This window comes from Pipistrellus hanaki (genome assembly GCF_964339955.1).
Source record: "Pipistrellus hanaki genome assembly, chromosome: 7".
In the NCBI taxonomy this organism is placed as follows: domain Eukaryota; kingdom Metazoa; phylum Chordata; class Mammalia; order Chiroptera; family Vespertilionidae; genus Pipistrellus; species Pipistrellus hanaki.
The window spans coordinates 6,802,446-6,823,905 of NC_140509.1; the positions used below are offsets into that span (position 1 = coordinate 6,802,446).

The 21,460-nt window shown below is 41.2% G+C and overlaps 1 protein-coding gene across 1 annotated transcript in view; it reads right to left on the reverse strand.

Moving 5' to 3' along the window:
• Positions 1 to 21,460, reverse strand: part of SLC26A8 (solute carrier family 26 member 8) — a gene marked incomplete at its 3' end in the record, with an annotated part of 85,505 nt that overhangs the window by 62,760 nt on the left and 1,285 nt on the right. The window contains exon 2 of the mRNA XM_084890365.1: positions 13,647 to 13,833. Coding sequence (XP_084746491.1) covers positions 13,647 to 13,831 — 185 coding nt within the window. The 5' untranslated portion in view covers positions 13,832 to 13,833. The remainder of the gene's footprint in view (positions 1 to 13,646; positions 13,834 to 21,460) is intronic.

The window sequence follows — 21,460 nt, forward strand, 5'->3', positions numbered from 1 at the left end:
GTTAGTTCTCCAAAGAGAAAGCCCACATAGCCAAGAAAAGACACGGTACAGAATTCTTCCCACACCGCGGAGTTCCTCATTCACATTGTCAACGCTCTGATAGACGTGGCCAGGCTGTCCCATAGGGACAGTGATGTTCATGGAGTTGTGAGAGTCAAACATACGTTAGTTAAATTACTTCTCTTCTGAGCATGAAAGAAACAGACATTGAAGCTGTAGCTATGCATTCTAGGAGGTTTAGCAGCATCGCACTAGATGCCCCCTCTTCTGGGTGTGACACCCAAAAATGTCCCCAGACATTGCTAAATGTTCCCTGGGAGACAAAATTGCCTCCAGTTGAGAGCCATTATCATGCCTATAACAAAATCTAAGTCTTATAAGTCCAGAGTATAAATCAAGTATGTGTTTTTATTGGATGTTTAGAAAGATATAAACTTACCAAGTTTCCAGTGGAAAATAGACGGTTATTGATTTCTCTTGATAAGGACAGGTTTTTTTTGTATGTGATATTGGTGGTGGTGGTGGTGGGGAATTAACAGATTCACATCATTCCCATATTCTAAATTTTTACTGAACACTGACTCTATGTGGCTTTGACCTATAGTATGTAGAAATTTATAGAAAATATAGGATATGAAGTTACCATACTTAAGGAGTTAGTCATGTAAATAAAAAGCAGTAAAATAAAGACTGTTATCCTTTACTCCAGTAGATATCAACCAGAAGTAATTCTGTTCCCCAGGGGACATTTGCAATGTCTGGACACATTTTTTATTGTAATGATGGGCATCAAGTGGGTAGATGCAAGGAATACTGCTAAACACCCTAAAAGGTACAGAACAGCTCTTTATGAGAAACAATTGTCTGGTCCAAAGTGTCAATGATACTGAAATTGAGAAAACCTATTTTAAACTTTAGATCATCTAAAACAGAAGAATGACTATCAATCAATCAATCAATCACTCACTCACTCAGTAAAACTAGTTTGGTTTTATTGTACATTGATTTTTGCTACCTACATTTTAGTATGAGCTGAAAGCTAAGAGTATGAAGATTTTCCATGTATGAGCTGTAGTTGGATAATTGGGCTTTGACTGTAGCAAGGCTAAGATGTATGCTCAGAAGAGAAGTAATTTAACTGACGTATGTTTGACTCTCACAACTTCATGAGCGTTACTGTCCCTAAGGGCCAAATAGGTCAGTAGTAAGTGTGAGCAGAGCGGGGGCTAGAAACCAGGTCTCCTGCTTCCTAGTTTAGTGTTCTATCCACTCAATTGCTGCCACATTTCCTATCGACAGCTGTCAAATTCTGCTCAGGAGCCAAGAGCAAGACCACTGGTTTGAAAGGAACATCATATTGCTATTTATATGAGTCCCTGGGTGTAAGACAGGTGCTCTGTCCTTCTATGGAAGTGAGTAAAGCATGGCACTGGGACAATTCGTTTCTTCTCCAAGTCCAGTCTGCCTTCCTCTCCTCCTCCCCATGTGCCACTTGGCAAAAGACTAGCTACCGTAGGCAAAGTCATCAAAGCTCTTTAGCATGGCAAAGTAAAATGAACATGGAATAATGAGGATCTAAGACTGAAGAAAATCAAGGTGGGTGTTAGAGGAACAGACATGGAAGCTATAACTAAGGCATCTTAAAAGTGAGGAATGTAAGTCAATGTGACAGCAAATGGGAGATTTTGACCAGGAAGGGTGTATTTTCAGTTGCTAACTAAGAGGGAGAAAATGGGAAAAGAGATTAGATTTGTTGCAGAAAGGAAGAGATTGAGTTAAAATATTGAGTTGTTGTGGGTTTTTTGTTTGTTTGTTTGTTTTAAACAAAAACTCCATGTATACTCCATGTGCTTTTTATTTGCTTGGTGCTTTACAAATACTTTTTAAACCCTCCCAAATTGAGAAACCTTTAGCATACTCATTGAGAAAATGAGAGAGAGGGGGAGGGCACAAATAAATAAAAACAGAAATTTTAAAAAAGGGGTTACAACCAACACCACAGAAATACAAAAGATGATAAAAGAATACTATGAACAATTATATGCCAACAAATTAGACAACCTAAAAGATACATTTCTAGAAACATACAAGCTTCCAACACTGAACCAGGAAGGAGAAAATCTGAATAGATCAATTACTAACAATGAAACTGAAGCGGTAATAATAATAATAATAATATAATAATAATAATAATTATTATTATATTTCCAAGAAACAAAAGTCCAGGACCAGACAGCTTCACTGGTGAATTCTACCAAACATTTAAAGAAGAATAATACCTATTATTCTCAAACTATTACCAAAAAGATTTGAAGAGGCAGAAACACTTCCAAATTCATTCTACATGGCCAGCATTGACCTGTCACCAAAACCAAAGACACTTTAAAAAAAAGAAAATAAAAAAGAAAGAAAATTACCAAATAGATGTGAAAATTCTCAACAAAACACTAGCAAACAGAATTCAACAATACACTAAAAAGATTATATATTTTGATCAAATGAGATTTAACCCAGGGGTGCAAGGGTGGTTCCATAGCTATAAACAATTAATGTTATGCATTACATCAACAAAAGCAAGGATAAAAATCATATAATCATCTCAATAGATACATAAAAAGCATTTGACAAAATTCAGCATCACTTATGACAGAACTCTTAAATAAGTGGATATAGAGGAAACTTACCTTAACATAATAAAGGCCATATATGACAAACTCACATCATACTAATGGTGAAAAGCTGAAAGCTTCTATAAGATCAGGAACAAGATAAGGATGCCTACTCCCATCACTGTTATTCAATACTAGTGGCCTGGTGCACAAAATTCATGCATGGAGGGGGGTTCCCTCAGCCCAGCCTGTACCCTCTTCAATCAGGGATCCCTTAGGGGACATCCCTCTCAAAATCTGGGACCTCTGACTCCTAACTGCTCACCTGCCTGCCTGCCTGATCTCACCCCCAACTGCCCTCCCCTGCTGGCCAATTTGGTTCTAATTGGTTGGTTTTCTATGCCAGTCAGCATCAAAAGCTCTGCCTCTGAGGAGAAACCAAGATGGCAGCATCAGTAAACACCTAAACTGCTGCCTAACACAACAATTTCAAAACTATAACTAAAAGACAAAACATCTATCACTTAGAACCACAGGAAAGCTGGCTGAGTGGAAGTTCTACAACTAGAAGGAAAGAAAAAAGAGCATTGAGACGTGCACAAGCGCTGAAAAGCTGAGGTATGGAGGCGCGGGAATCGGGCTGATGGCAGGCAATTGGAGGTGCTGCTTTTTTTCAACTTGAAGGGAGACAAGCTTCCAATTACTCTGAACTCCAGTTTCTGGGGAGACACTGGGGACCCAAACTCCTATGAGGAGAAGCTGGACTGACATCTATTAGGTCAGTGATGCCCTGAAACTCCGCCCGCACAATCTACATACCCACCCAAGCTCCAAGCAATGGCTTTTGCATATAAATGCCCTGCCCTATCGCAGCTTAACCAAACAAACTGCAGCTCCAGTCAGACAGCTCCAAAACCTCCAAACCCCAAGCAAAGAGGAGAAAACTGTAGTTCTTGCTGTAGCTCCTGCTGAGTGGCCTCAGACAGTAGCTTAATTGTACCTCATTGGAGATCCAGAAGCTAGTGTATTTAGTGGTCTGTGTGAGATGACACCAGATTTCAACTACTCTCATAAGGGACACATTCAAGAGGCAGACTCAGTGAGCACAAAAGCCCCACTGAAACAAGTCCTGCCCCATAAGTGTGTCTCCAGCACAGCAATTCTTTCATTATTGACACAGCGGGTCCTCACTGCCAATTGGCCTGGAGGAATTTCTCCCAGTGACACCAGCAACAATCAAGACTTAACAACAAGACTGTACACACAGTCCACGAAGGGGTGCACCAAGAGTGTCCACCTCAGGTAACTGGGAGGCTGACCCATTGGACCATATAGGACACCTAGCACACAAAGACACCTTACCAACTCAGGGAAGCAGTGAAAATGAGGAGATGAGGAAACAAATCACAAACAAAAGAAATGGAGGAAAACAAATTACTGGATATAGAGTTCAAAACCATGGTTATAAGGTTTTTCAAGAATTTCCTAGAAAAGTCCAATAAATTTAACGAGACCCTTGAGGATATGAAAAAGGACCAACTAGAAATTAAACATACACTGACTTAAATAAAAAATATTATACAGAGACCCAATAGCAGACTAGAGGAACGCAAGATTCAAGTCAAAGATTTGAAACACAAAGAAGCAAAAAACACCCAACCAAAAAAACAAAAAGAAAAAAGAATCTGGCCAGGACCGGTTTGGCTCAATGGATAGAGCATCGGCTTGGGGACTGAAGGGTCCCGGGTTCGATTCCGGTCAAGGGCATGTACCTTGGTTGTGGGCATATTCCCGATAGGGGGTGTGCAAGAGGCAGCTGATCGATGACTCTCGCTCATCGATGTTTCTAACTCTCTATCTCTCTCCCTTCCTCTCTGTACAAAATCAATAAAATATATTTTTTTTAAAGGGGGAGAGGGGGGAGAGAAAAAAGAATCCAAAAAGTTGAAGATAGTGTAAGAAGCCTCTGAGACAACTTCAAGCATACCAACATCTGAATTAAGGGATGCCAGAAGAAGAGAGAGAGCAAGATACTGAAAACCTATTTGAAGAAATAATGACAGAAAACTTCCCCCACTTGGTGAAAGAAATAGACTTTTAAGTCCAGAAAGCCAGAGAACCCCAATCAAAAGGAATTCAAAGAGGACCACACCAAGATACATCATAATTAAAATGCCAAGAGCAAAAGACAAAGAGAGAATATTAAAAGCAGCAAGAGAAAAACAGCTAATTACCTACAAGAAAGTACCCATATGATTGTCATATGATTTCTCAACAGAAACTATGCAGGCCAGACAAGAGTAGCAAGAAATATTAAAAGTGATGAATAGCAAGAACCTACAACCAAGATTACTCTACACAGCAAAGTTATCAGAAAAAGCTAAAGGAGTTCATCGCTGCCAAACCAGTATTATATGAAATGCTGAAAGATATTCTTTAAGAAGAGGAAGAAGAAGAAAAAAGTAAAGATAAAAATTATGAATAACAAATACATATCTATCAACAAGTGAATCTAAAAATCAAGTGAATCGAAAATCTGAGAAACAGCCGGGACCGGTTTGGCTCAATGGATAGAGCGTCAGCTTGGGGTTCGATTCCGGTCAAGGGCATGTACCTTGGTTGCGGGCATATCCCCAGTAGGGGGTGTGCAAGAGGCAGCTGATCGACATATCTCTCTCATCGATGTTTCTAACTCTCTATCTCTCTCCCTTCCTCTCTGTATAAAATCAATAAAATATATTAAAAAAAAAAAAGAAAGAAAATCTGAGAAACGAACAAACTGGTGAATATAGTAAAATCAGGGGCATAGAATGGGAGTGGATTGATAATTTTCAGGGGGAAAGAGGTGTGAGGGGTACAGGAAGAGACTGGACAAAAATCATACACCTATGGATGAGGACAGTGGGGGGAGGTAAAAACAGAGAGTGGAGTGGGAACTGGGTGGAGGAGAGTTATGGGGGGAAGGGGTAAAGGAGAAACAATTGTAATAATCTGAACAATAAAGATTTATTAAATTTTTTTTTAAAAAAGTTTCACTTCCTAGGCAGCCATTGGCTCCTCACAGTTCACCCAGATTTGATTCTGATTAGTTGGTTTGTATGCCAGTCAGCATCTCCAGGCTTGATGAGAGAGGCGGGGCTCATCAGCAGCCCCCATGGAGGTCTGGAGGGAAACAGAGGCGTGGTTGCTGGCAAAGTCTGGAGAGAGAGAGGCAACAGCTGATCAACAGCTGCCACAGAGACTGTGAATCAGATTCTGCCTCTCTCTCCGGGCCTCTCTGGGCATGATCTGCAGCCCCCTCGGCAATCAGTGCTGGGTTGCTGCATCCTCATCAGGGGCAGTCAATGCTGGGTTTCCATGGCAACCCAGCACTGACTGTAAGACTGACTTCCAGTTTCAGTTAAGCCTTCAGTTGGTTGATACGAACCCTGGGTTTTTATATATTAGGATGGCATTGGACGTCTTAGTCACAGCAATCAGACAAGAAAAAGATAAAAGGCATCAAAATTGGAAAGGAAGAAGTAAAACTGTCACTACTTGCAGATGACATAATACTATATAGAGAGGACCTTAAAGACTCTACAAAAAATACAATTAATAAATAAATGCAGTAGAGTAACAGGATATAAAATTAATATCCAAAAATCGGTGGTATTTCTATACAGTAATAACAAATTATCACAAGAAGATATTAAGAAAACAATTCAATTTATATTTGCATCAAAAAGAATAACATACCTTTGAATAAATCTAACCAAGGAGGTGAAGACCCATACTCTAAAAACTATAAAACATTGAAGAGGACACAAAAAATGGAAGGCTATATCATGCTCATGGATTAATATCTTTAAAATGTCCTAAAACAATCTACAGATTTGATGCAATTCCTATTAAAACATCAATAGCATTCTTCTCAGAACTAGAACAAATAATCCTAAAATTTATATGGAATCATAAAATACCATGTATAGTCAAAGTAACCTTGAGAAAGAAGAAAGTTGGTAGTATTATTCTTCCTGACTTGACCATAATCAGAACAGTATGGTAACAGTACAAAAACAGACACACAGATCAATGAAACAGAATAGAGAGCCCAGAAATAAACCCTCACTTGTTTGGCCAATTAATCTATAAAAGGAGGCAAAAATATACAATAGAGAAATTATATAGGTATAGAAAAACCTTGGTATATAACGGACTAGTTTAGGCAAAGGGATGTCTGTTAAAGCCGAAAGTCCGTTACATAATAAAGTATGTTTTCCAAATGTGTATGTTAGAAAATTGACAATTACACCTGACCATTGACATATATGAATCAGGAGGTCATGGTTTGATTCCCAGCCAGGGCACATGTCCAAGTTTCAAGCTCAGTCATAGTGGGGGGGGGGGGGGGCATGCAGGAGGCAGCTGATCAATGATTCTCTCTTATCATTGATGTTTCTATCTCTCTCTCCCTCTCCCTTCCTCTCTGAAATCAATAAAACATAAATCTAAACAAACAAACAAAAACCTGCTGCAGAAAGTCACACCATGGAAAAACAGAACCAATTACCACTCTGGCTGCAGTGTGATCACACACTAACTAATCATTCACCGAACACTGTTTACAAGTGGTGACTCTTGAATTTAAATATGTAGTCTATAGTTGCTGATATGTCATATTCATTTATGTAGGTAAAATTACTACAGTGTTGTTGTTTTTAAACATATGGTCTATTTGCTAAAATTTGTCTAAAATAAAATTAATAATAAAATATAGTCCTAGCCAGTTTGACTCCATGGATAGAGCATCGGCCTGCAGACCAAAGGGTCCTGGATTCGATTCCAGTCAAGGCCCCATACTTGGTTGTAGGCTCCTCCCCAGCCTGAACCCTGGTTGGGGTTCATGCAGGAGGCAACCAATTGATGTGTTTCTCTCACATCAATGTTTACCTCTGTCTTTGCCTCTCTCTTCCACTTTCCTTAAAAATCAATAGAAAAATATCCTTGGGCAAGGTTTAAAAAAAAATAAAAGCCTGTTAATAAATATAAGCAAATCTTGGTTAAACACATTTTAAAATTAATAAGGTGTTAATTTTCACATATGACATATAGACTGGAAATTTTGTCTGTTAAATGGAGGTTCAAAAAATTGAGGTTTTACTGTAATAAACCCTTGACATCAGTCTTAGTAATATATATATTTTGATGTGTCCCTTGGGCAAGTGCAACAAAAGAAAAAAAATTAACAAATGGTACTACATCAAACTCAAAAGCTGTACCATGAAGGAAGCCACCAGCAAAATGAAGACAACCTACTGAATGAAAAAGATACATATTCACAAATGATATAACCAATAAGGGGTTAATATTCAAAACTTTTGAAGAACTCATACAACTTAATAACAAAAAAAGCCTACAATTGATAAAAAAAAAATGGATGGAGGAGCCCCAGCCAGTGTGGCTCAACTGGCTGGAGCATTGTCCTGTGCACCAAAGGGTTGTGGGTTTGATTCCTGGGCAGGGCACATAAGGGAGGCAACTGATTAATGTTTCCATCAATGTTTCTCTGCCTCTCTCTTCCTCTTCCTCTCCCTTACTCTCTCTCTCAAGTCAATTAAAGCATATCCTTGGGTGATTTTTTTTTTAAATGAACAGAGGACATAAAAAGACATTTCTCCAAAGAAGACTTACAGATGGCCAACAGACATATGAAAAGATGCTCGACTTCACTAATCATCAGAGAAATGCAAACCAAAACCACAGTGAGAGACCACTTCATACCAGTTAGAATAGTTATTATCAAAAAGTAAACAAACAGCCGAAACCTGTTTGGCTCAGTAGATAGAGTGTCAGTCTGTAGACTGAAAGGTCCCAGGTTCGATTCCAGTCAAGGGCATGTATATTGGTTGCAGGCACATCCCCGGTGGGGTTTGTGCAAGAGGCAGCTGGTCGATGTATCTCTCTCATCGATATTTCTAGGTCTCTATCCCTTTCCCTTCCTTTCTGTGAAAAATCAACAAAATATATTTTTTTAAAAAGTAAACAAACAACAAGTGTTGGCAAGGATGTGGAGAAAAGGGAATCCTGTGCACTGTTAGTAGAACTATAAGTTGGTACAGGCATTAGAAACAGTATTGAGGTCCCTCATTAGACTAAAAATAGAAATACAATATGACCCAGCAATTCCACTTCTGGGTGTTTATCTGAAGAAAACAAACAAACAAAACATTCAAAAAGATATATGTAATCGTATGTTCATTGCAACATTATTTACAACTAGAGGCCTGGTGTATGAAATTTGTGTACGGGTCAGGTTCCTAGGCCGGGCCAGCAATCAGGGCCGATCAGGTTCCCCGCCTCCCCACCTACTCCTTTTTTTCCCTTGTCACTTGTGTCTGCTACCACCCCTGGATCCCTGTTTTAGCCTGGAGGTTCAGCCCTGATCTGGCGATCAGGGTCTACCAACCAGGGGGAGAGCCCAGAAGGTTGGTTGGCAAGCTCCATTGGCAATCAGAGCCCATGGCCAGGGGCAGCTCCTGAGTTGTCTGCCCCCTGGTGGGCAGTGCACGTCACAGTGACCAGTCGTTCTGGTTGTTTCATCCTAACGGTTACTTAAGCTTTTATATATATATATATAGATAGATAGATAGATAGATAGATAGATAGCCAAAATGGACACAACATTGGTGTCCATTGATAGAGGAATGGATAAAGACATGATGTAATGGAATATTACTCAGTTATAAAAAAGAATGAAATCCTACCATTAAAGGATTTCAACATTGTATTATGCTAAGTGAAATAAGTTAGACAGAGAAAGGCAAATACCACATGATTTCACCTGTATGTAGAATCTTTAAAAAAAAAAATAAACACACACACACAAAAACTAACAAACAAAGCAAAACAAAACAAAAACAGATTCACAGAAACAGAGGCAAACTGATCATTGCCAGAAGGAAGGTGGCTAGAGGGGGGATGAAAAAGGTGAAGGGGAATATCTATATATATTAAAGCCTAAGTGATGGTTCAAATGTTCGACTGTTCGGCAGTTTAACCAGTAGCTGTTATGTGCAATGACCACCAAGGGGTAGACGCTCAACACATAGGCATAGAAACATGGACAGACTGATGACTCTCAGAGGAAAGGGGGGAGAAGGGAGGGCGAGAGGAGATTAATCAAAGATCTTATATGCATACTAGAGGTCACTTGTGCACTGGGGGGGTCCTTCAGCCTGGCATGTGGGGACTGGGCAGAAACCGCAGTCTGACATCCCCCAAGGGATCCTGGATTGCTAGAGGGTAGAGGCCAGGCCAAGGGAATCCACAGGTGCACAAATCCATGCACCAGGCCTCTAGTAGTTAATAATACTGTGGTAACTTTGCCTGGGGACTTTGTAAGATATCTAAATGTAAATCACTATGTTGTACACTGGAAACTGATATAATACTGTATACCAACTATACTTCAATAAGAAAATGAGTAAATCCTCACAATCACCTTATGAAGTAGGTGCTATCACCATCGCCATTTTACAGGTGAGAAAACTGAGGCACAGTTGAATTGGATAGCTTACCTAAGGTCACACAGCTGGGAAGCAGCAGAACTGGGATTCAAACAAGGCAATCCGGCTTCTGAGTCTTGCTCTTAACCACAGTGCCTTTCAGGTTAAAATTCAGAACTGGCTATAACTGTGTGTTTCAGAAGTAAGGACTAAGAACTGCCATAAAAGCCCATGGGAGGCAGAACTGGTCAGATTTAAGTGTTCAAGGGCTGGACAGGGGAAGGAGAGTTAGAACCTGCTTATGATGAGGGATAAGTCAGGAAAAGACGATCCTTTTACAAAGACAAAGCCCAACTGGCTCCCAAATGCCCTATTCAACACATTCTGACCCATGGTGAAGCAGAGAAAGTGAGAGTAGTGGTGTAAGACTAGGAGGGGCATCCAAGACCACAACTTGCAAAAGGCAGGATATGGATAAAGGAGAGTGCCTCAGAGAGAAGGAAGTCTGCAACAGGGCTGTGTGGAAGCCTTCCTCATTTGTCACCCAACACATGCCGATTGTGGGTGATAAATCCAGAGTGTGAGTGAGGGCAGCTTGAGAATTAGGGTTGATATCATGATGTAGGTCACGAAAAAGGGATATGTGAATTTAGAAGAAAATATATCTTTATATTTACTAACTTCCTAATTGAAATTGAGCACTTCTCTCAATTATGAATGTTAACAACAAACCAGAGTAGTATCAGCAGAACTTGATTTTGTCACCAATAGAAATCACAAACATTTTCATATTACATTAAAATTGCTGCAAACATATTAAAAATGTTATTTGTATTCATGACCATTTTGAAATTATGATAGCTACTAGGTCTACATTATTAATAAACAACATACTTTTGGGATTTTCATATTTTGATAAACTATGTGTAGAAAAACTGGTTTCTTTATAATTTTTACTAGAGGCCCAATCAAAAAATTCGTGCAAGAGTAGACCTTCCTTCCCCCTGCTGCCAGCACCAGTTTCCCTCTGGCACCCGGGACCTGGGCTTTCTTCGCAGCCCCAGCTTCATCTGGAAGGTCGTCCAGAAAGACATCTGGCCTAATTAGCATATTACTCTTTTATTATTATAGATGTATTTTATGCATTGAAAATAATTCTGGCCAAGACCATTCAATGGGGAAAAATAGTCTCTTCAATAAATGGTGCTGGGAAAATGAGATATCCACATAGCTATGAATAAAATTGGACCCTTATTTTACACCTTACAAAATTAACTAAAAACTAATGGGTCAAGTGTCTAAATTTAAGAGCTAAAATTATAAGACTCCTAGAAGAAAATATAGGGGAAAATCTTCATGATCTTGGATTTCACAACAATTTTTAAAATATGATACCAAAGTCACAGGCAACAAAAGAAAAAAATAGATAAATTGAATTTCATTAAAATTAAAAACTGTTGTGCACCAAAGGACACAATCAACAGAGAAAAAGACACCCTACAGAATGGAAGAAAATATTTGCAAATTATATATATGATAAGTGTTTGATATTAAGAACATATAAAGAATTCCTACAACTCAACAACAGAAGAAAAACCACCTAATTTTTAAAAGGGCAAGGAAGTAAGTAGACATTTCTCTAAAAAAGGTACACAAATGAACAAGAAGCACATGAAAAAATGTTCATCATATTTAGTTGTGATGAAATGGTAAAACAAACAAATAAGCAAAATCCACAGTGAGATACCACTTCACACCTACTAGGATGTGTATAATTTTTTAAATGGTAGATAGCAAATGTTGGAGATGATATAGAGATATTGGAATATTTCTACATTGCTGGCATGAATGTACAATGGCGTAGCTTCTATAAAAATGTCTGGCAGTTCCTCAAAAAGTTAAACATAGAATTACCACATAATCCAACAATGCTACTCCTAGGTATATATGAAAAAAATTGAAAACAGGGACTCAACAGATACTCTAATGTCAATATATATGGCAGTATTATTCACAATAACCAAAACATAGAAACCACCCAAGTGTCCACCAGCAGATGAATGGATAAACAAAATGTGCTGTCTACATATAATGGAATATTATTAGCCATAAAATGAAGTACTCATTCATGCTACAACAAGACACTATGATAAGTGACATAAACCAGACATGAAAGACAAGTACTGTGTGATTCCACTTAAATGAAATATCAAGAAAAGGCAATTCACGGAGACAGGAGGAGGAGAGAGGTTACAGGGCTGAGGGGAGGGGCCAGCGGGGAGTTATTGCTTCACAGGTACAGAGTTTCTGTTTAAGGTGATGAAAAGTTTTGGAAACAGATAGTGGTGATGGTTACACAATACTGTGAATGTCACGAATGCTGATTTGTACACTTAAAAATAGTTAAAACAGCTATGTTAGCGTCATATATTTTATATCACAGTAAAAAGAAATTATGCAAAGGTTCATAAGCTTTACCAGATTGCTAAAAGTGTCACAGCACAGAAATAGGTGAGGTGCCTCTGAACTGTGGAGCCTGCATGGTCACAGCGGGTATCACAGGAGGAGGGTCCCATGCTGATGATCACAAGTACTACGTGGGCACAGCTGGGTATGAGTTTAGAAGGATGACATTCTCTATCACTAATTAGTCCATCGTGGTTGCTTTTGGTTGTTGTTGTTAAGAGACTGGTAATGGTGGTCAATCAAACAATATATTTACTAAATATCATCCCTAGATGCTATGGGGGACATCCAAGAAGTTTACAATCAAGATGGTGCTACAGCCGGGACCGGTTTGGCTCAATGGATAGAGCGTCGGCTTGGGGACTGAAGGGTCCCGGGTTCGATTCCGGTCAGGGGCATGTACCTTGGTTGCGGGCACATCCCCAGTAGGGGGTGTGCAAGAGGCAGCTGATTGATGACTCTCTCTCATCGATGTTTCTAACTCTCTTATCTCTCTCCCTTCCTCTCCGTTCAAAATCAATAAAATATATATTTAAAAAAAAAAAAAAAAAAAAAGAAGATGCTACAAACCCTAGTCAGTGTGGCTCAGTGGATAGAGCACTGGCCTGCAGACTGTAGGGTCCTGGGTTCCGTTTCAGCCTGGGTTGCGGGCTCAATCCCCACTAAAGTGCGTGCAGGAGGCAGCCAATCAATGATTCTCTGTCATCATTGATGCTTTTCTCTCTCTCTCTCTCTCTCTCTCTCTCTCTCTCTCTCTCTCTCTCTCTTTCTCTCCCTCTACCTTCCTCTCTGAAATCAATAAAAATATTTTTTAATAGAGATTAGATGCTATAAGACAAAGGGCATGCGTGCACACACACACACACACACACACACACACAAAACAAACAAAACAAAACAAAACAAAACATAACATAACAAAACAAAACAAAACAACAACAACAACAACCAAAACCTGAAGAGAAATCATGCTGTTCTGATGACAGGGATTCAGAGAAGGAAGACAGAACTAGGCACTAAAAGGAGTCAACTAGAGTAATGGTACTGTCAGTTTGGTGGCAGGTAAATGGCCACACACACGCACCTGCACTGGACATGGTGTTGGAAGGTGGTGATGTCAATGTCCAAGTTCCCAGAGGTGCCAGACTTCCTTCTGTAATCCTGTTGAAAGGTCTCCTCATTGTACACATCTCGCTTAACATCATACGAGACAGAACTTTCCCTGTATCTAGGTTCAAAACCGTGAGAGCTCCTTGATAGCTGCATCATTCCTGGACAGATGGAAACAGACAAACAGAAAACAATTTTAAAAAATATAGACCCCTTTAGTAAAATTTCCCTATAATGATACCTTACATTTGCATAACACATGGCAGTATTATAAAACTTCCTCATGTGTCTTGTAGTTTTATACTCAAAACTTACCTATAAAGAATGCAAAGTGAGAATCAGTCTAATTTGGAGAAACCAAAGCCCAGAAGTTTAAACAGAGTTGACTGTTAAATAATTAGAGTCAGAACTGGAACCCAGGTGTCCTTCTAGGAAGCCTGGTTTTCTTTATATGCAGTTATGTTGTAGAGAAATGATTATGATGTAAAAGTCAGTATAACTCCCAATTTTCACTAAACTTTCTAAGGGTTAAGTGGTCAGTCAATACAGTATCTTCTAACTCCTCGATGGGAATCACCCACATATCATCACCCCTTACCTTTCCTGTTCTTCCTAGCAACTGCTTATCTGACCATTGTCGGATTCCCATACTAAAATTTAAGTCTAAGGGCTGTTCATGCTGTATTCTCAGAGCCCAGAATAGTGCCTACACTTAGTATGCCCTCAACAAATATTTTAAAAATATATTTTATTGATTTTTTTACAGAGAGGAAGGAAGAGGGATAGAGAGTTAGAAACATCAATGAGAGAGAAACATCCATCAGCTGCCTCCTGCAAATGACTACACAGTATCCAATAGCAGAAAAAGAACTGCACAGATTCTCAGGAGAACGGACTTCTGGCCTTAGCTGTTTTCCTAACTAGCTGTCTGATTGGGGGCAAGTTTCTTATAATAGAAAATAAATTTCAGTTTCCTTGTCCATAAAATGACATAGTTGGACCAAATGATATCCAAGGGCCACTATAAGCTTTAAAACTCTAGTTTTAAACTCTCAAGACAATGAGGAGGAGGAGTTAATGATGGATATAGATCCACCTCTGAGAGAAAATAGAACCATTCTTGATAGTCTGTGTTTTTAAATAACAAAAAAGGCATAAAATCTAAAATTCTTCCACATAGCCCCATCAGTGTGGCTCTGTGGTTGAGGGTCAACCCATGAACCGAAAGGTCATGGTTCAATTCCCAGTTGGGACACATGCCCAGGTTTTGACTTGATCCCCAGTGCAGGTGGCAGCTAATCAATGATACTCTCTCATGATGTTTCTATCTCTCTTCCTCTTCCTTCCTCTCTGATGTCAAACAAATAAGTAAATAAGTAAGTAAATAAATAAATAAAATCCTCCCACATAAATGTAAAAAAGTATAATATAAAATACTTATGAGGTAAATGTCATATCTATATATATAAAAGTCCAGCAACCATTACAGCAGAATGACCAGAAGGCCGGATCCCTATGATGCGCCGGCAGCAGGGGCTGCCACCAGCACCGTTGCCGAGCACGAGGGCCCCTAGGCCAGTTGTGTGGCCATCGCCAAGGCACTGGTAAAGAATGCAAGGGTGACCAGCATGAGTGTGAAGCTTGAGATGAAGGCTCTGTGGGATAAATTCAATCAGCTGGGCACCGAGATGATTGTGCCCTTCTCCTTGCATGAACATACAATGAAGTCAAGACAGTCTCTTCAATAAATGGTGTTAGGAAAATTGAACAGAAACATGCAAAAAAAAAAAAAATGAAACTAGACGATCAACTTACACCGTACACAAAAATAAACTCAAAATGGATAAACAACTTAAATGTAAGACGAGAAACCAAAATAATATTAGAAGAATCCACAGGCAGAGAAATCTCAGACATATGCCAAAGCAATTTCTTCACCAATACCAGGGCAATGGAAACTAAACTTCACCAATACCAGGGCAATGGAAACTAATAAATAAATAAATGGGACTACATCAAAATAAAAAGCTTTTGCACAGCAAAGGAAACCATCAACAAAACAACAAGAAAGCCCACTGTATAGGAGAGCATATTTGCAAATGTTATCACTGATAAAGGTTTAATCTCCAACATTTACAGGGAACTCATACAACTCAATAAAAGGAAGATAAATGACCCAATTAAAAAATGGGCAATGGACCTAAATAGACACTTTTCAAAAGAAGACAGAAGGAAGGCTAAGAGACATATGAAAACATGCTCAAAGTCACTAATTATCCGAGAGATGCAAATCAAAATTACAATGCGGTACCATCTCACACCTGTCAGAATGGCCAACATCAACAAATCAACAAATGACAAGTGCTGGAGAGGATGTGGAGAAAAAGGAACCCACATGCACTACTGGTGGGAATGAAGACTGGTTAGCCACTGTGGAACACAGTATGGAGTTTCCTCAACAAACTAAAAATGGAACTCCCATTTGACCCAGTAATCCCACTTCTAGGAATATATCCTAAGAAACTAGAAACACCAATCAGAAAGGATATATGCACCCCTATGTTCATAACAGCACAATTTACAATAGCTAGGATTTGGAAACAGCCTATGTGTCCATCAGCTGATGAGTGGCTCAGAAAACGATGATACATCTACACCACATATGTCAAACACAAGGCCCGCGGGCCAAATCCAGCCCGCCAGGCCTTGCAATGTGGCCCGCACCACACTGTCATCACTGCACTCCGCTGTCAGTTTATGACATTGTCAGTTTATGACTGTTCAGTAAACCATTTGGCCCGCGATTTAGGCTGGATTTTAGATTTTGGCCCCTTCTCTGATTGAGTTCGACACCCCTAATCTACACAGTGGAATACTATGCTACTATAAAAAGAAGGAATTCTTACAATTTATAGCAGCTTGGATAGAACTGGAGAGCATTATGCTAAGTCAGTGGTCGGCAAACTCATTAGTCAACAGAGCCAAACATCAACAGTACAATGACTGCAATTTCTTTTGAGAGTCAAATTTTTTAAACTTAAACTTCTTCTAATGCAACTTCTTCAAAATAGACTTGCCCAGGCCATGGTATTTTGTGGAAGAGCCACACTTAAGGGGCCAAAGAGCAGCATGTGGCTCTCAAGCCACAGTTTGCTGACCACTGTGCTAAGTGAAATAAGCCAGTCAATGAAAGAAAAATACCACATGATCTCACTCATTTACAGATAATATAGAGCATTATAACCTGATGAACAAAAAGATAGATACAGAGGCAGTAAAGCATCAGACTGTCAAATTATAGCAGGAAGGTTAGGGAGATGTGGGGGACATAAGAGATCAACTGAAGGACTTGTATGCATGCATATAAGCATAACCAATGGACGTAAGACACTGGGGGTGAGGGCATGTATGGGAGTGGGGTCGGGGGACAATGGGAAGATATTTACACATGTAATACCTTAATCAATAAAAAATAGCAAGTGTTTGGGCAGATGTAGTAACATGCACAAAGACATGCTTTGGGAAAACAACTATGTTAATGATATGGTCTATAGCTATGCTATCCAAGACAGTAGCCATTGGCTACTTATGGCTATTTAACTTAATTAAATTAAAATTTCAATTCCTCAGCCATATTAGCTACATTTTCTTTTCTTATTTTTAAAATATGCTTTTTATTGATTTTTTTTTAGAGTGAGAAAAGGGAGAGGGATAAATAGAAACATTGATGAGACAGAAGCATCATTGATCAGCTGCCTCCTTCATGCCCCCTACTAGAGATTGAACCCAAAAACTAGGCATGTGCCCTGACTGGGAATCAACCCAGTGACCTCTTGGTTCCTAGATTGATGCTCAACCACTGGGCAACACTGGCTGGACACACTAGCTACATTTCAAGTGTTCTACAGTCACACATGGCAAGGGTTACCATACTGGACATAAAACATTTTCATAATCACATTAGTTCTACTGAACAATACCTGGAGTTAGAAGAGACCGGGGTAAAAAGACCAGTTGGAGACCATTACTATTACCTCTAGGGGGAGATGTAGTCAAACCATAACTCATAGGTCCACAGCGGACGTCCATAGCGGACGTCTAGAAGGGGCAGGTGGAAAGCTGTCGGTGAAGGGCTCATCCTAGCTAAAGGCAATCAAGAAAAACACATGATTTCCTTGTTGGGTTTCTTTCTCTTAGCAGTCTCCTCTGGAATTCCTCCAGCTCCATGTGTGTTTCTTGATGTGACAGAAGCCCTGGTGGTTCACTTTCATGCCCAGCAAGACCCTTCCCTTTCCCAACAAGGTACAGTGACCAAGGCTCCTGCTGACAAGTGGCAGAGCGCTTTGGTGTGGAGAAGGTGAAGCATCACAGAAGTCATCCAAACTGCATGATGGGAAGTGACCTTGCAGCCAAGACACACATGACAGGTAGGGTGTGTTGCAGAGAACTCATTATTGGGGTGGGGATGTTGGAGGCTTCGGGGAACACTGATACATAGATAGGATTTGATTAGAAGAGAAAGGGGCTCAGGAGGTGGGGGCGGGAGTGGGGCTCGGTCAGGGGGAACAGAATGAACATATGCAGGGACCTGTGAGAGTAGGAGGCACGCCTGGGCCGTGGGGTCTCAGGAGGAGATGGGTGGGTGTGAGGTGAGCCTGGGGCTTTTGACCTTTCAGACCAGCGAGTTTGAAAGGATGCAGCTTGCAAAACGCACACAACTGCTAGGGCAGCAGAGACAAGGCTTCATTCATTCCACAGGTTTTGACTGAGCGCCGGGCCCTGCGGCTTAAGGCGCTCCCCCGCCCGGGATGGGGCGCCCCGAACCCGCAGCCCCGGCTCCGGCAGCGGCTCACCGGCGCAGGGGGCGCGGTCCCGCAGCTCCGGCCGGGCTGGCGGCGCTGCCCGCGGTCGCCGGCGGTTCCCGGGGCCGTTGGGGCCGAGCCCACGGGCGTTCCGGCGGGGGGGCGGGCGGCAGGAGTGGGGCGAGGTGGGGGAGCAGGGGCGCGGGGGTGGGGGTCCTGGGCCGCCCTCCCTGCACCGGGCCGATGAAGCCCTTCACCTGCGCCACCCAGGTTTTCCCACTGGTTTACTACCCTTTTTTCCCCGGAGAGGAAGGGAGAGATAGAAACATCATGATGAGAGGGAATCATTGATCGGCTGCCTCCCTGACCAGGAATGGAACCGTGACCTCCTGGTTCATAGGTCCACGCTGAACCACTGAGCCACGCCCGCGGGGCTGACTACTGCTCTGGATGGAGGGCCCAGCTGATGCCAAGCCTGGTGCCCTGCACCTCACAAACAGTAACCCACTGTCTCCCCACGACCACATCAATCAGAAGAGGCTGAGGGAACTGGAGGCGAGAGAGCCACCCAGGCTTCCAACCCTAGCTCCCGGCCCCACAAGCTGGCTCCCTCGCCCTTCTCTCTCCTCCCTCTTCCCCCTACCCACCTCCCCCTCCACGGCTGCCCAGGCCTCCAGCTCTGCTCTCTCTCCCTTTACCTGCCTCAGCCGCCTCCTCCGAAGCTGTGGGCGAAAGGGGCCACAGGCTCGCCTGACAAGCTCAGGGAAGGCCTGCTTGGCGGCCTTGCAAACTCAGAGACCTACATTAACCACAAAAGATGGTCTGAAATAAAAACGTTTTTAACGAAAAGCAATTTATGGTGGGTAGTCATGTCCTCGGTCGGTATCTTCCCTGACAATCTTTACCTTAACTAAGCCTGCCTATTGTCCTCTTGCATCTATGATAACATATTAAAATGTCAAAGTAGTCTAGCCGGTTTGGCTCAGCAGATAGCACGTGGGCCTGGAGACTGAGGGGTCCTGGGTTTGGTCAAGGGCACATGCCTGGGTTGGGCACATGCCTGGGTTGCAGGCTCAATCCCCAGTAGGGGGCGTGCAGGAGGCAGCAGATCAATTACTCTCTTACTGATGTTTCAATCTCTCTCTCCCTCTCCCTTCCTTTGCCACTGAGTTAATTGTTGACTGTTAACTGTCCTATACTCACCCATGTAAAAGGAGTGTGTCTGTCATTTTACTTTTCTTTTTTCTTTTAAATATATTTTATTGATTTTTTTTACAGAGAGAAAGAGAGAGGAATAGAGAGTTAGAAACACCGATAAGAGAGAATCATCGATCAGCTGCCTCTTGCACACCCCCTACTGGGGATGTGCCCTCAACCAAGGTACATGCCCTTGACTGGAATCCAGGACCTTTCAGTTTGCAGACAGATGCTCTACCACTGAACCAAACCGGTTTCGGCTGTCATTTTACTTTTCATCCAATCCCAAAGGTTTCCCTGCTTTGCTTTCTCCAGCCTCCCTAATGTATCACCAGTGGATTTCATGCAACCCACTTATGTCACCTCTTTTGAATGCAACGCATAAAATAAGATGCAAAGCTGCCACCCTAGCTGGCTTGGCTCAGTGAATTGAGCATTGGCCTGTGGATTGACTGTTCCAGGTTTGATTCTGGTCAAGGGCACATGCCCAGTTTGCGGTTTTGATCCCCAGTGGGGGACCTGCAGGAGGCAACTAATCAATTCTCTCTCATTAACGTTTCTATCTCTCTATCCCTCTCCCTTCCTCTCTGAAATCAATTACATATATATATATATATATATATATATATATATGCGCAAAGCTGCCATTCTCCAGAGCATTATCTCAGTCCATTGAGATTCTGCTTCCCATCATTTGTTGGCAGCAAACTCACAAAAATTCTTCATAGGTTTGAATGTTTATTAGGTTATCAAAGTTCAGTCCCAGCCCCTGCTTCTTTTTACAATTTTTAAAAAATATACTTTATTGAATTTTCTACATAGAGGAAGGGATAGAGAGTTATAAACATTGATGAGTTGCCTCCTGCACTGCCCCTTCTGGGGATGTGCCCGCAACCAAGGTACATGCCCTTGACCAGAATCAAACCTGGGACCTTTCAGTCCGCAGGCCGACACTATCCACTGAGCCAAGCCAGTTAGCTAGCCCCTGTTTCTCACTACAGCCTTATATTTCTAATCAGCCATTGCAGTTTTACAATCACTGAATTCCTGTATTCATGTTTAAGACAGTATTCACTTTACCCATTCCTTTTTATAACTGTCTCTCCCCTATGGGGGCAGGGATTTTTATCTTTCATTTAATGAATCATCAGTGCCTAAAACAGTGTGGGAGATATAGTAAATGCCCAAGAAATTTGTGTTGGATGATTGAATGATTACCCTCAAGTTAATTGTAAGCTCCATGTAGGTACAACTGAATTTGCTTTTAGACCACCCTTTCATCAGGAATGCATGGCACCTAGCAGGCATTTAATACATATTTGTTGAATGAGTGAATGTAATGCTCACTCCATCTTCACCCTTTTGGTCACCCTCACCTCATCATCCCAATTTGTTGGATATATTTATGATTTTCTTAGGATTCCTGCTTCCAAGTTTCCTCCCTCATCTCAATTCTTCCCTCCAAGACCTCATTTTTTCCCCCACAGTCATATTTTTGCTCTCACTTCCTCCTTCAACCTTCATTATTTCTTTGAAAGCTCCTAACCTGCAGGTTGGCTTGAAACATTTTCAAGCACCATGTCTTTGTAGGCAAGAGAATCCAGGCTAAGCCACATTGAATAAAAAAATAAAATAAAAATAAAAATAAAAATAAAGCTTTGCACGAATCACCCATGAATCACGTTTCAGGTTTTAGGTTTTCTCATTTTTTTCCTAGAGGAGAATTGACATTCCTGTGCTACCTTTAGCACAGGTGCTCTGCTGGTGGTGGTGACTAATTGCAGTTCAA